Source organism: Haliaeetus albicilla, chromosome 5, assembly GCF_947461875.1.
Source record: "Haliaeetus albicilla chromosome 5, bHalAlb1.1, whole genome shotgun sequence".
Taxonomy (NCBI): domain Eukaryota; kingdom Metazoa; phylum Chordata; class Aves; order Accipitriformes; family Accipitridae; genus Haliaeetus; species Haliaeetus albicilla.
This window is the reverse complement of record NC_091487.1, coordinates 8,714,895-8,728,541: the sequence shown is the minus strand read 5'-3', so window position 1 is coordinate 8,728,541 and position 13,647 is coordinate 8,714,895. Positions and strand designations below refer to the sequence as shown.

General features: G+C 41.2%; 1 protein-coding gene across 10 annotated transcripts in view; it reads right to left on the bottom strand.

The window, feature by feature from the left end:
• Nucleotides 1-13,647, bottom strand: part of SYNE2 (spectrin repeat containing nuclear envelope protein 2) — a 197,726-nt gene that overhangs the window by 39,908 nt on the left and 144,171 nt on the right. For all 10 annotated transcript variants that reach the window (XM_069783240.1, XM_069783245.1, XM_069783243.1 and 7 more), the window contains 11 exons: nt 13,476-13,625; nt 11,338-11,508; nt 9,286-9,419; nt 8,773-8,977; nt 6,696-6,875; nt 5,083-5,211; nt 4,380-4,534; nt 3,887-4,034; nt 2,720-2,814; nt 1,124-1,358; nt 88-282 (listed from right to left, as the gene is read on the bottom strand). In XM_069783240.1, coding sequence (XP_069639341.1) covers nt 88-282; nt 1,124-1,358; nt 2,720-2,814; nt 3,887-4,034; nt 4,380-4,534; nt 5,083-5,211; nt 6,696-6,875; nt 8,773-8,977; nt 9,286-9,419; nt 11,338-11,508; nt 13,476-13,625 — 1,797 coding nt within the window. The remainder of the gene's footprint in view (nt 1-87; nt 283-1,123; nt 1,359-2,719; nt 2,815-3,886; nt 4,035-4,379; nt 4,535-5,082; nt 5,212-6,695; nt 6,876-8,772; nt 8,978-9,285; nt 9,420-11,337; nt 11,509-13,475; nt 13,626-13,647) is intronic.

Below are 13,647 nucleotides of genomic sequence, written 5' to 3'. Positions count from 1 at the left end.
AGCCCTGTGGATGGTGGGGCAGGAAGCTCTCAAGACCCAATGCCAGAGAAGCAGGTGCCGCTCCTCCCTGGGGAGGGCATCATCTACCTGTAGGGTGCTACTGAGCTGCATCTTCTTCTTCTCCAGCTGGACCTGGGTGTCCCCCCAACTCTGCTGTAACTGGCTGAGCTCCTCCTGGAGAATAGCGCTGGTCTCGGTATCGGAGACGGTGCGCAACTTCTCCCCGACATCGATGATTAAGGAGTACATGGCTTGCCACCTCTGAAGAATCACTGCTTTACTCTTTAAAAAAAAAAATAAAAAAATTTTAAGTTTCTAACCTGTTCTTAACAAGCTTTAGAAGCGCACTTCTGGCTCACAAAGGGAGTTACAAGGCACTAGTTTGTTCACATTCACGAAAGAGTAATGAATAGATCTTCTCCTAGCTATGTTTTTTATTTCAGAAGAATCAGATTCTTTCTGACCTTCTGATCTATAAAGCTCTACAACAGCTTTTCACAGGCTGAATCTATAGAGTGAAAGATACCCAGATACCCCAAATTAACAAAGGAATATATTTTTTTCCACTGCATGTAAAATGCACTCACTGCCCTGAAGAACTGCCCAGGTCTGTGCATCCTGTGCACCCTGGAGTGGTGGCTCCAAGGACAGACCCCATTGCAAGTGCTTTATCCTCTGCTCCTGAAACCTCCTGCCCATCCCTGCGCACACAGGACGCATATGGCCTGTCTTGCCGGGTATGTGCCTGCTTCCTTCAGGCAAACTGCAAGGTCTGCATACAGCAGCCATGTCAGTAAGGTGCACAGAGACCTAGAGGCTACCTGCTGACCAGGGTTTCTGCCTAATCTCCCTGGCACCCTGCATTTCTGTGTTCATATCAGTAATATTTTTAAAGCATGCAAGGCTACTAAAAGACAACGTTGACCAGGAATTTTCCTAGTATAATAAGCCCTTCACAATGTCACTGTTTTCTCATCTGTGCTCAGCTTTAAGAAAAACTGTCAGCAATTATTTTTCCCCAGAAAGCATGTGATTTTAAAGCTTTTTACCTTACTGGACAGAAGTTGTTTCAGTCTGAGAAAAAACCCACAGAGTTTAGATTTATGAGAAATAAATACAGTACCTTGAAATCATGAATTAGATTTCTAAGCTGGTAAAGGCTATAGCAGTCCTGGCTCTTCACAGCTATGAGGAAGCTGTTTATATCAGCAAGAAATCTGCTGAGACTCTGCAGGGAACTCCTGAAGAGCTGCCACTGGCTCACGAGTCCATCGATATCCTTCTTCCTCTGCTGAACCGTCCAGATAACATTCTGCCACTGCTCTTTCAGCAATGTGAGCTTGGAAATAAACTCCGTTCTGAAAATGACAAGTGTTCAGTGTTAATGTTTTTACCTCAAGGTTGCATTTTACAATAATTGTGATGGATTTCCATTTGCAACATTATATTCCAGTTATAATACCCAACTATGCAAAAAGCTCTATGCAGCCCTAAGCTCAGCCCTGCTCTCTGTATTCTGTCTTTTAAGCAATCCAAAAAACATTTTACATGATACAAGGATGGATAATGCAAGTCATTCTTGCTATTGTGGTATAGCAACATACAGTACCGCAATCACAAAAGCAATATGCCCTAAACACTTTTCTGAAGAACAGAAGGTCAATGCAAGTGAGACAAGGTCTCTGATTATGCTGCAAAATTGACCTGTGCTTCTACCAGCCTGTAAGTGGGAGTTCAACCACCATTGTATCCTACAGCAGCGGGACCTAACTGCAAAGTGAAAAGGCTATGTGTTGTTATTGAACCCATTCAACGCAGTTTTTTTGCCTCTTCTACAACATGGTTAGATGATCCAGCAGATCTAGCTGGAGTAATTAAGACAACCCCCATCTATCCATTCTGCTCCTCTGCAGGAAGCCATGGCCATGTAAGATTAGCTCTTACACAAACACCCGTGTTTGTGGGGCTAGTTTCAATACAAAGATCCAGCAGCTTTGCTTAGTTTAGCCCTACCTTCCCTAGCAGCTTTAAGCCAAGCTGCGGACTTCATACTGAAGTGGCTGAGGAGAGCACATAGTGTCCTGCCTACTCTCTGGAAGCAGCAAGCTCTGGCCGAGAGGGGTAACGTGTTCACAGCAGAAATGCCTGAGGCAGCTGAACCTCTGCTCACAAATATTACTTGCTGCTTCTCACTCTACATTGATTAAGAGAGAAGTATAAGATCAGACTGATAAAAACCAGGTTTAGCTACCAAATGTTTTGGGTTGCTTGGCCGATGACTCAATGCCCTAGGGGCAACAGGGATAACCTCACACCTCTGCACTTTAAAAAGTAGAGAGGTCTAGAAAGGGAGAAAGGATCCTTCATATGCAGCATCCTCATTACAGTCTGTAAGAAGGTAACTTCTCAACCACAGTTATAGTTTCAACAACTGCAGGGTAGCAGTAGACAGGGAAGACTCCTGTTCAGGAGCAATTATTTTTGTTAGGCGGAACATCTAGTTATTATCCAAAATACAGCCTGGCAAGGGCACCTGTGTTTCTTTCTCATTGCACCTCCTCACACTTTTGCAAAATGTGCCAGGAGGTTATTTAAAGAGTGAACCCAGTCAAAATTTGGGTTTATGTCCTCATGAGAGCAAAGATTCAATACCAACTCCAAGGAAGAGAGCATATTCACTGAATTACCAAAATCTTAGGGAGAAAAACAAATAGATTACCTTTTCTCTGCTTCTCCGGATTCCAAGGAGAGTAGAACTTTTGCTATGATGGAATTAAATGTCTGCTGATTTATGGAAATCTCAGTTTGCAGCATCTGAAAATACCGTGAGAACAACAGTTTTAACTATTCACTGAACAACCTTTGCTATGAAAGCTGGTTCTGCTCCTCTCTCAGCATTTATTTAATTTTAAATGCTGAAAGCTCTATTATTTTCAAGCGTTAGTGTCAAATGCATACTAAAAGATTCCATGCTTTTTGAATACCAGGAGGAATTTGCACACATGTGACAGCAGAACCCACCAGGAGGTGTATGTTAAGGTAATCTGAAGCCTAAAGTTTGCTGGACTCATTCATGAGAAATGCAATCTAGAGAGAAACCCATAGAAAAGGTATATAAAAAAAGCTACATATAAGGGTGAATTTACTCTTAATCACAATGAGCAAAAGTTTATTCTATAAATAATTTCATTGCACTGAATGAATTTATTTGGAGACGTCCAAGAAAAAGGAGAAAATAACTTTCTGTGGACCCTAATAAATATCACTGACATGCAGAGACTTAACACCCCGTGGAATTAGCCACATTAGTTTGGGTAGTGTGTAGCTGTGTTCCACTGTGGCAGCACAAAGCTCACCCAAACAGTTCATGATGTTTAGCATTTACCACATGATTATGTTGGGGTTTTTTTTCTGTATTTTGGTTGTTTTTCCATTCTCCCGCCACTAGGACAACGTCTGTAGACACTTTGCTTAGAATTGCATCCACATGTGAAAACATTTTGTTTTAAATGCAGTTCTTCCAGAAACTGGTAAGGTTCCTGGCAGATCACCAGCAAACTGCCTAGCTAGTTGCCACAGGCTTCAGTGCTCTGGGACAGGCAGACAGGCAAGTAACCTCAGGGTCGGAGAAATCTAGGACTTACATGACACAACACTTGAGGATGCACTCCTAAAGGTCTGATCCCTGCAAAAAGGGATCCATCCATTTTGAAAAAGGATTTTCACATTTCAAAGTTCTCCTCTGAATAAGTACAAGGCCACATTTCAAGAGCGAAATGCTGTGTAAAACTCTGCCCAGATCTAATTTCAAAAGGCATAGCATTTTCTAGTGATTTCCCCCCACCTTCACCATTCAAGATGCTTCCATTTTTAGAGTTAGCTTTACCTCATATACTCTCTGTTGCTCCTGCAGTTCTTCAAACCGTCCTGGAATATTTGTTTTTAAGGCCTCTCTCATTTTTTCTAGGAATTTCATCCAGTTTTCACATTTTTGAAGGAATTTCTTATCGTCATTTTGAGTTCCCTCAAGCATACTGTAAAACAAAAGGAATAATCAGAAACTACTGTGTTGCTGGTTGTTTTTCTGGATATGTTTGCATGCGGTCTAACGTGGTGGCTAGTAATACTAACATATTAGGGTTTTGCTTGGCACTTTGCTACCTTCTTCACCTATGAACATCCAGATTTTTGCTTCAAGTGACTTGGAATACAAATAGCCACTGAATAATCAAGTAAATTGAACGGGCAGGAATTCAACTTGGAAAGCCCCTGAGAAACCTGAGAACAGATTGCAAGACCTGCCGTGTTTTAATTTGGTTTTGATTTTCCTCACAGAAAAGGAAACAGTTAGTAGGGATTTTTTTGTTTGCATTTCGGACCTGCAGCGTTCCAGAGCAGCTGCTGTTTTCTGATTCCACTGCCGAGTCAGACTCTGCATTTTCTTCAGGGTGAAGTCACTGAGTGGCAGCTTAATGCTTGCTTCGTTCAAACTCTCTATGCTTGGAGAAAGTGCAGCAAGCTCCAGCGTGTGATTCTGGAAGTAAAAAAAAAAATTAATTGCAAAAAATACTGCCTTTCTTTCATTTCAAAGAAATAGAGAAGCCTATTTCTCTTCTGTAGGAAGTATCCGAACGTTATGCATCCAAAATGCTAACCTACCCCCCCCCCCCCCCATATTTCTGTGTTAAGAAAAAAGTTTCAATACCCTTACACAGGGCCCACTTTTCCAACAGTACTAACAGATACTCAGGAGCTGGTACTTGCAGATTTACTTTGTACCCTACATTGAGGACAACAGGGTAGCTCCAGAGCAAAGCTGGGAAAAAGATCTCCCATCAACCCCAAATGTAGGTGATTTTCCTCCCCTCCATGCAGGCATTTGGCCTGCAATGCATATCTAGAGTTTTTATGAACTTAAATCATTGCTTTTGTGTTTTGGATGAGATTATAGTTACTCAGATGGAAGTGCTATAACTACGATACTTAGGACACAAAGCGTTTCTTGAAGTAGGCAGGAGCTGGTATCCTTCAGACGCTTAAATCCTGAGTAGTATCTTTTTGTACTTGGGAATCCAAACGTACCATGAGCAATTCTGAGTTGTCTGTTTCTCCCTCTAGACAGAGGCTATCGAAGGCATCTGTGCAATTCTGGACGTGACCCTCCAGCGTTTCAAGGCAGTTCTTGAAATCCTCCAGTTGTGAAAGATTGAACTAGGGTGAATATTGCATGTTTATGTTAATTATGATTTAATACACATATTCAATATGCAAAAAGGAGCAATAAGCAGTATCACCAGAAAACAAACAGATGTTAAATCCAAATTCCAATGTATTTGTAACTCACTCACTGAACTTTTGCTGGTTTTGCACTGGATAAGGGGAAAATTTAAGCCAAAGCACAAAGCAAGAAACTGAATCTCTAAACCCTGAGAGATTCATATCTATCTGGAAGGAATAGGGGCATCTCTGATACCTTTTTGTAGCTTTGGGCTGTTTGATTTATTATGAAATTGGAAAGCCAAAACTTAGCTTATCAGAGGGAAGAAACTTGTGAAAATGAGCTTCCTTTAAGCTATACATATATAAGGGCCTGCTCCCCTGTGCCTACAGCCAAGGCTGTGCAGCTCACATGAGCTCTGTGGAGACAAATAAGTAGGGCTGGAATTCAAGTTGTCTGTTCACTAGGTTGGTTTCTTTGGGTCAGGGAGAAGAGCACTGGGAAAACTTTTTCTTTCTTGCAAGAATTAAGCTCCACATCTCTAAGAATACTGAAACAGCAACATTTTTATAAGGAATGAATGGAAAAAATTGGTGTTGGGAGAGAGACAGTTCTGTGGTAACACTACAGGGTTACACCACAGCAAATGACTACCCAGAAATGAAATTTTTCATGGAGTGAGAAGTTCACAGGGAATATGAGAAATCTGTCACCTTCACAAAGATATTTGGCTTCCAGCCATTGAACTGTGGTGGTAGATGGAGTCATAAATAGAGCTGGCTGAAAATTTCTTGATGAATTTGGGTTTACTTTAGAACAGAACAATTCATTGAAACCAGACTTTTTTCATAGGAACAGACTAGTTTTACATCAGTAAACGTACAGCAGTACATTTACATGGAAGCTTTCTTAGGAATACCTGCGCAGAGGAGAAGTCAATCCCACAGCACTCCTGAGAGCAGAGCATCATATAGGGAAACTGGCTCCGGGTCCCTCCCTACTCTGCCTGAACAGGGATGTGAATCTGGTCTTCAAAATTACATCAAATGACCACAGTTTTCTGTTTGATTTTGGGTACATTGTGTGCACTCTTACCAAAGCAAACTGAAGCCATTAGGTTTTTTCAAAGGCAGAGCTGAGAAAGTTTACAACTTACTTCAAAGTCCATAGAATAAAAATACGTTTCCTAACCTTTAATCATCTGAGGGTCCCGTACTGCTTGACTATAATAGGTCCACTTACAAAGGCTTGTTAGAGCAACACAAGCAGGTAAGAAGAGTGAAACCCTTCCTTCATCTGTCCCTCTGGCTTCATGTATTATTTCTTTATGTAGTTGATCATACTTTCAAGTTTTATTTTATTGAAATTTAATTTCAATTCAAGAACTAGAGGGCTCTAGTGAAGAAGGTAGCTCACACAGGGCTGTAGCGAAGAAGTTACCTCACACTGACAGCTAATTTAATATTCAAAAAAATACCTCAAATTCATCTAACTTCCTCTGCAACATTTTTTCCAAATAGGATGCTCTCTGGAGTGGCTGCAGCTTCTCCAACAGAATGGCTTGTGCAGCTGTTCCAGCCTGCTGTTTTATCCTATCAGCCAGCAAAGAAATCTGGGTACGGCATCCTGCTATGTTTTGAAGGCCATGCTGTAAATTCTGATGAGAGAAGGGGAAAGAAAAAGAAGTCAGCAAATGCATCAGATCGTCATTCATGTGCCATTTTCATTTAGTATCTTTTGTTGCTGTAACTAAGCTCTTTTTGTTGATCTCCTCTGGGAGCCAAATTCAGCTATGGTGAAGGCTTCAGTCTTTTGCTCAGAGGATAATGGGAACTGATTCCATTGACTCTAATGCTGGGAAAGGCACAGTTCAAAGTTCAATGGAACACCAGTGACTTCAGGCAGTGGGAGACTACTGCTGCAGAGGAGATTAGGGAGAGAAATCAGAATATCCCTCTCTACAGAATGGATTTACACTAGCACATGGAGAAACTGGCCCATGCTGCAGATGAGAAATGCTACAGAAAAGATCCTATAAAATTAAACTCTAAAGGCAGTACAAGAACAAAGGCAGTCATTTTATACTCGTTCAATGTACTTGTTTGTTTGGTTTTTTTTTAATCTGGACAACTGTTATTTATGTTTAGCCATGAAACCCCCTGGAATTTGTCACTGTATATTGTCTTTTCTGTGAGTAATGAACAAAGACTTCTGATTGATAGCAAAGAACAGACCTGTTTCCCTAAACTGCAAAATGGCTCTTAGTTCCTAACCCCTGTCTTTGGAATGGATCATATTGTAAACTGCCACTTCAGCCATTTAGTAAATAACCCATTTTGATTTCTTACTCTCTATATATGGACTTTATTTTTATTTGTTGTGGCAACAGAGTTCCATAAAACCACAATCTTTCCTAATATAAACTACAGGAAAAGATTAGAGAGATTAAAATACAGTTTTGTAATGCACATATATTTTCAAATACATGTAACTCCTAAGCCATATCGCTGATCCCCATTCTTCTAACTCACCACTTTCAAAAAAACCCTATAAATTCCGTGTGTCCTGCCCACACATAGTAGGATACGATCTACTGTGCTATAGCACTGTAGTGGTCTTGCCTTGCTTAGTAGGTGCAAAACTCCTCCCAAAAATTTCCAGAAAATGTGATGCCTTTTTGCTGACATATTGATGAATTTATGTCACAGCCACTAATAGATCAGAAGAAAGTGAAAATGTTTTGGTCTAAGCTTTGCTGCTCTCAGTTGTTTCTGACACAGGAAGAAATATATGAGTTCTCTTTCCCATAATGTAAAGTTTCTTAATTGGCCATGTGCAAAATGGAGTACTTTAGACTTCTTCCAATATGTGGCTAGAGGTTCATAAAGCATGATGAATCATTGCTCTGTCCTGAAATGATTATTATATTTCTTTACTGCAGTCTGAAAGCAGTCAGAACCTAATGACAGCTTTGCTGCCTGAGAGAGTCAAATGCACCCTGTGATCTCAGCATGAGATCTTATTTGCCTAAAGTCAGAAGCATTTAGAATAATCTAATGAGCTCAGAAATCTGTGAACTTATCAGACCTGGCCAAAAAAAGTACCAAACTCAAATAAAATCAATCTGAAGACTGTAGAAGACCTCAAGGTGGTCCTGTGTTCTGGAAAACTGGTCTTTTCTCCCCAGCTATTGTTCTAATAGGTATTATCTGTTCTCCCAAACAGTGCCCCATAAAGTAAATAATTTTTGGTTTAATGGTCCTTTCCAACATAGGCCTGATTCTTTGCATAGAGCAGAAACAGGCAGATATGGAATATGATTGCTTCCTTCTGCTCTCTTCTCATCCTATGCTAACTCAAGATTGGTCTGGTCTCAGGATCTGGTCAAAGTATTTAAAGGAAATACAAAGGTGCCTGTTAATGGAAAAACCCCACAGATTTTATGTTTTCCATTGACTGGATTTGGGGCAGGAGGGGGGAAGAAGGTGTTATTTTAATTTATTTCTCAAAAATAAATCCTGTTTGTACCGGGAAGCAGAAACACATTCATGTACCTTTATATCCTGTATCCTCTGCTTCAGGGTCTCTATCATATTATCCTCAGGCATTTGAGCATCCAAGAGCTGAGTGCACTGCTCTTTGTGCTGGTGTAACTTGGCTGCTGCCTCAGTGCATAAAGTATCAAAGGGCTCCCAAAGCTGCAGGGTTGCTTGCACTGCACGCAGTTGATCTGTGATCTCTTCATTTACTGAGTTCCACCTGCCAATATATCAAAGGATGAGAGCATTTTCCTAGTAGATTCTCCTCCAGAATATGATTTGGTGTAGGATTCCTGTGGGAGTTTCTTTGCATTCATACCCATGTTACTGAAAGCCCGCTGACACAGCACCATTTTGTGCTCTGTGATCCATCACAAAAAAGGTAGTACCAACTATTGCTCACACAGGTACCCTTAGACAGGTGAGTCATATTAATATAGATTTAAAAATCTGACAGACATTCAAGTGCTGCCTCAGCAACGGTTTTTTATAAATACTAATAACTGGGGGTCTTTTTTGCAGGCTTACTTAGTGTGTGCCTCCATGCACTTCTGTTCAATAATCTCTGCAAAGGAGGGGGAGCAGTTCTTCTTCAGGTTACTGGCAGCAGCCTGGAGCTTGGCCCAACTTTCTTCACTGTTCTCTGATTCATCTTGAAGAGACTGCAAAATGGATTACTGCAATTAGTAGTGGAGATGAATGACACATGTATAGCTTCCCCTATAGATTGCTAGGGATAGGTTGGCAATAATGCCACTTGTTTGCAGCACAGTTTAAAATGTTTGTGAAAAATGTAACACCTGATCCTAAAAATTAGGAAGCTAAAAGAGAGGTGAAATGGTCCAAGTTAAAAAGTCATTCAGGGGGCACATTTTAAGCTGAGGTAATTTATTTGTTCTTAAAGAAACAGCTCATTTAACAAACCCACAGCCTTAAACTGATTAAATTAATTCACTAGAAACCAAAAATGTTTTTATTTTAAGCCACTGCTTCAGGCAAATTTCTACTGGCAGTAAAGTTGGCTTGACAACTCCTGTCCCTGGATGCATGTTCCCCCTCTTGATACAGGCAATTGCAGGACCCTGCCAGGGGTCGTATCTGTGAACTGATCCAGATTAAAAACAATGAGGGTGATGGAAGGAAGGAGGTAAGAAGGTGCCCAGTTCCTTCCATTTATTACATGTCCCCAGGTGAGGGTGGAAAGCGCTTATGCAGGCTTTACTGCCGAGAGACATGTGCCCAGGATTCAGAGCCTCTGTCTGTCCTGCACCACTTCTGATATGAGTTGAAAATAAACCAAAACAGGCCTTATTTACACCAAAACACAGAGTGTTTACACAGCCTTTCAACACTCATTTAAAGACAAGTAAGGGGATTTAGCCATATCTGTAAAACATTCAGACCCAGGGCCAGCTGGACTGCCTCTCTAGATGCCCCAATAGACTCTGTAACAGCCAAGCAGAGCAGCAGGATGATCCAGAGCATTTACGTCTGGTATTTATGTCCAGCCTCATTCAGAGGCTGCGCAGGGAACTCCAGCTGTCTGGAGAGTGACTGAACAGTTGACTTCACGCTGGAGCAATCAGAAACGCCAGGCTTGGGGATCGCCCTGCTCTGCCCCAGGGCTTGCTGTGCCCACCTAACCCCAGCCACAGCTTTTGGGAAGGGGAATCCTGGGTCCTGGACCTTGACTCCTGTGCTGTTTATGTGGAAGGATGCTTTAATGCAAAATGTGTCAGTGGTCACTGGCACAGTGGCTGGGAGATAGTACCCCAAGCGGATCATTCAAATCATGGATCTAGAGACATGGACCCTTTGCCAATTTTCTCCCAGGTCTCCTTCATTTCTGCACTGAGTCCGAGCATCAATGCACAGGCATCTCCTTCCAGGTTATGCTACAGCCTTATGGCAGGGCATTTCCCTGGCAAGTGCAAGTGAAAGGGCAAATTTCCTTTTGACCAATGAGCTGAGAACCAACATCTTTCACCTGAATGGTGAGTAACCTTTAGGCAAACACATACAGTGATGGCATTAGGTTTTCCTTTGCCAGCTGTATTTTCAGCTAAACTTCCTGCTGTCCATGTGGATTAGACATGGACCAAGTAGACATTAGCATGAGGGATGGTGGTGGAGTGCACATGTCTACCTGGACTCTGTAACGCAAAGGAGCATGAGGACCTGGTGCTTCATATGGGGTTGCCTTCCAGCACATGCAGAGGACGAAAATGTCAAGGATCTTTGCAATCCAAAATGGAGGCTCTGCTAGGCCACAGTAAGGCAGACATGATAGCAGCTGACCTGTACTTCTCTCTTGAACCTTGGTACCTGAATTGCACCGAAGTTGAACCTATGTGCTAAATAATGTACAAAGTCTAAAAATAGTCCTTGGTGTCTCTGGAGGTAAACAAACAAACAAAAAAACCAAACACCCCCCCCCCCCCCCCCAAATCCACTGACTTCGATGGCACTGTAATAAAGAGGAAGTTGCCTAGATACATTTTTCTGTCTTTTTTCACTGGAGTTAGTTTGTTTAAAGGCAAAGAAGGAAGTACAGAAATAAGACAACTTCAGTAGATTTACCTGGAGAGTTTTGACCTGGTTTTTCAAAGCTTCTAATGACACCACAGAAGGTTTGCACTGGTTTATGCAGTACAAATATCTTGTTGTCATCAGGCTGACTTCTGCATAAATTTCATCATATACTCTCCACTGCTCCAGTATTGACTGCATTGAGGTCTTTAACTGTGCAACCTGCAGACGAACCACTTTTGTTACTATTTCTTGGATAGTCCTGACATATAAATCACCTTTATATTGACTTAAAAAACTAAGCGCAATGCTCACTCCATGACAATCCACAACAATTTCACAAGTTGGAGTATTTTCCCACTTGGTAAGGAAGTGTGCAGGCTTCAAATGAAGCAGTAAACAGTATTTAGAGCAAATTATAAGAATTTGCTGGAAACAAAAATTTAACCAGAGTTCAGGGTAGCACTATACTGTCAGCCACAACTCCAGAACCTCCTAAAACGTAAAAAGTACTGAAATAACGAACTGTGTATTCCTTCCTGCCAAAATCAACTTGAAGTGGGAGGAAGTTGAGAGCCTTAATCTTCTTAGGAACCAGATAGTTTGGTGCAGAGATCAAGTTTCCTTTTAATGAAAATTTGAACAGTTCTAGGAACTTCAGGATTCTCATATAAAATTAAATTATGGATATCCTCTTTGTTTTCTATGTCTCTTTCATTACTATAGTAATTTAAGCTACATTGGGGCAAGTATGGTTTCCATTTGCCACACACTCCCAGACATTGTAAACACAAACCAACAGTCCTCCTTCAGTTTGATTTGCCATTTTTATCCTTCTGTATCAGGAAAGTACATAAGGCATGTCCTGGGCTAGACAAAACATTAGTCTAGTTCAATATCTATTTTCAGTCATGCCAGTACCAGATGCTTTGAGAAGAGCATGAAAACCAGGCAAGCAAACAAGCATGTCTCCATGGGACCTGGCAAAGCCAGATGCCAGATTTCAGTTATGACTATGCATCCACACAATGGAAGAGGAAGACTTTTCTACACTGTAGTGCACGCTAAATAGACTGCATGGATCATGGAATCCTAGTATCCGAGTTCCAGGCATGCAGGAGTAGATGGATTAATCATCCCTATTCTCATTTGAATCATGGTATAGGTGGGAGGAATCTCTAATTGCTTTTTGTAGCCTGCAACTAATCACTGCCCACTCAAGGAAGATGGAAAGATATTGTGCTCTTGAAATGTCTCAGCCACAGACTCACAGTCTTGAGATCAACCTACTGACAATACAATCAAGCTATCACATCTCCTTAGACCTATATTTGAAATCACAGCCTGGCTCTGCTGAGAGCAGTCACCTGTGGGAAGAAAGCTGCACTTGGTGTTTCATCGCACATGCAGACAACTAGGCTGTAAGAACATTCTGCAGTTTGTAAATTAGATACTTAAGTCATAAAAATACTAAAATTAACGTGACCCATGGTGACTGTAGGAAGAAAAAAGCACTAGGCTGTCAATCCTGCCAATTTCAATTGCCAGCTCTACAGCTGAAGGAAAGACTTTCATCATGTGCACACACAAAAATTTCTCTGCTTTCTTAGTAAGAAATGGCCACGATTTCTGTTGAAATCTAAAACAAGAAGCAGCAGAGCCATCCTGGACCGACATCTCATGTGGAAGAGTTCAAGCAAAAGGGTTCAGTTTTCACAAAGTTTTGAGGAACAAAAGCAAGGCATTTACAATAGAAAGTGTAAGGGAATCTTAACTATAAACACAATCACTGCATCACATATAAACCTCTACAGTATATGGTTATTTATTATCACAAATTTAAATCCATAAATGTACTCATTATTATATCTCATGCTCCTATCAATTACACCTAGATAAAAAAAGATCAGTTCCAAGTATAAGGAGAATATAACTATAAAGGCAAACTGCTGGGGAGTCAATTTGCACAGGAAACCAATCTGCCAGAGTCTCCTTGAAGAAACTGGAAACTACATAGGATTTGAAGATCGTGAAAGCCATCCAGGCATGTGGATGAAAGTCATTGGGAGATGGAAAGGAATACTTTGCATCTTTTTTGTACCAGCTCCTGCCATCCCATGAAGAAGATTAATAACACTGGTGGTAAGAATATGTACTGGAGGAAATCTGAATGCAAACAAAGCTTTTACCTGGCTTACAATGCTGTCCACCATTTCACAGAGCTCAGCTATCCTATGAGACAGAGCTTCTGGGGTTTGTTCTGCCCCACCATTTGAAGCCAAACTCTGTTTGAGCTCATCAAGAGTTCTGGATTTAGTTGTGAGTTGATTTTCTAGCTCCTAAATGAGAAAATTAAAAAAA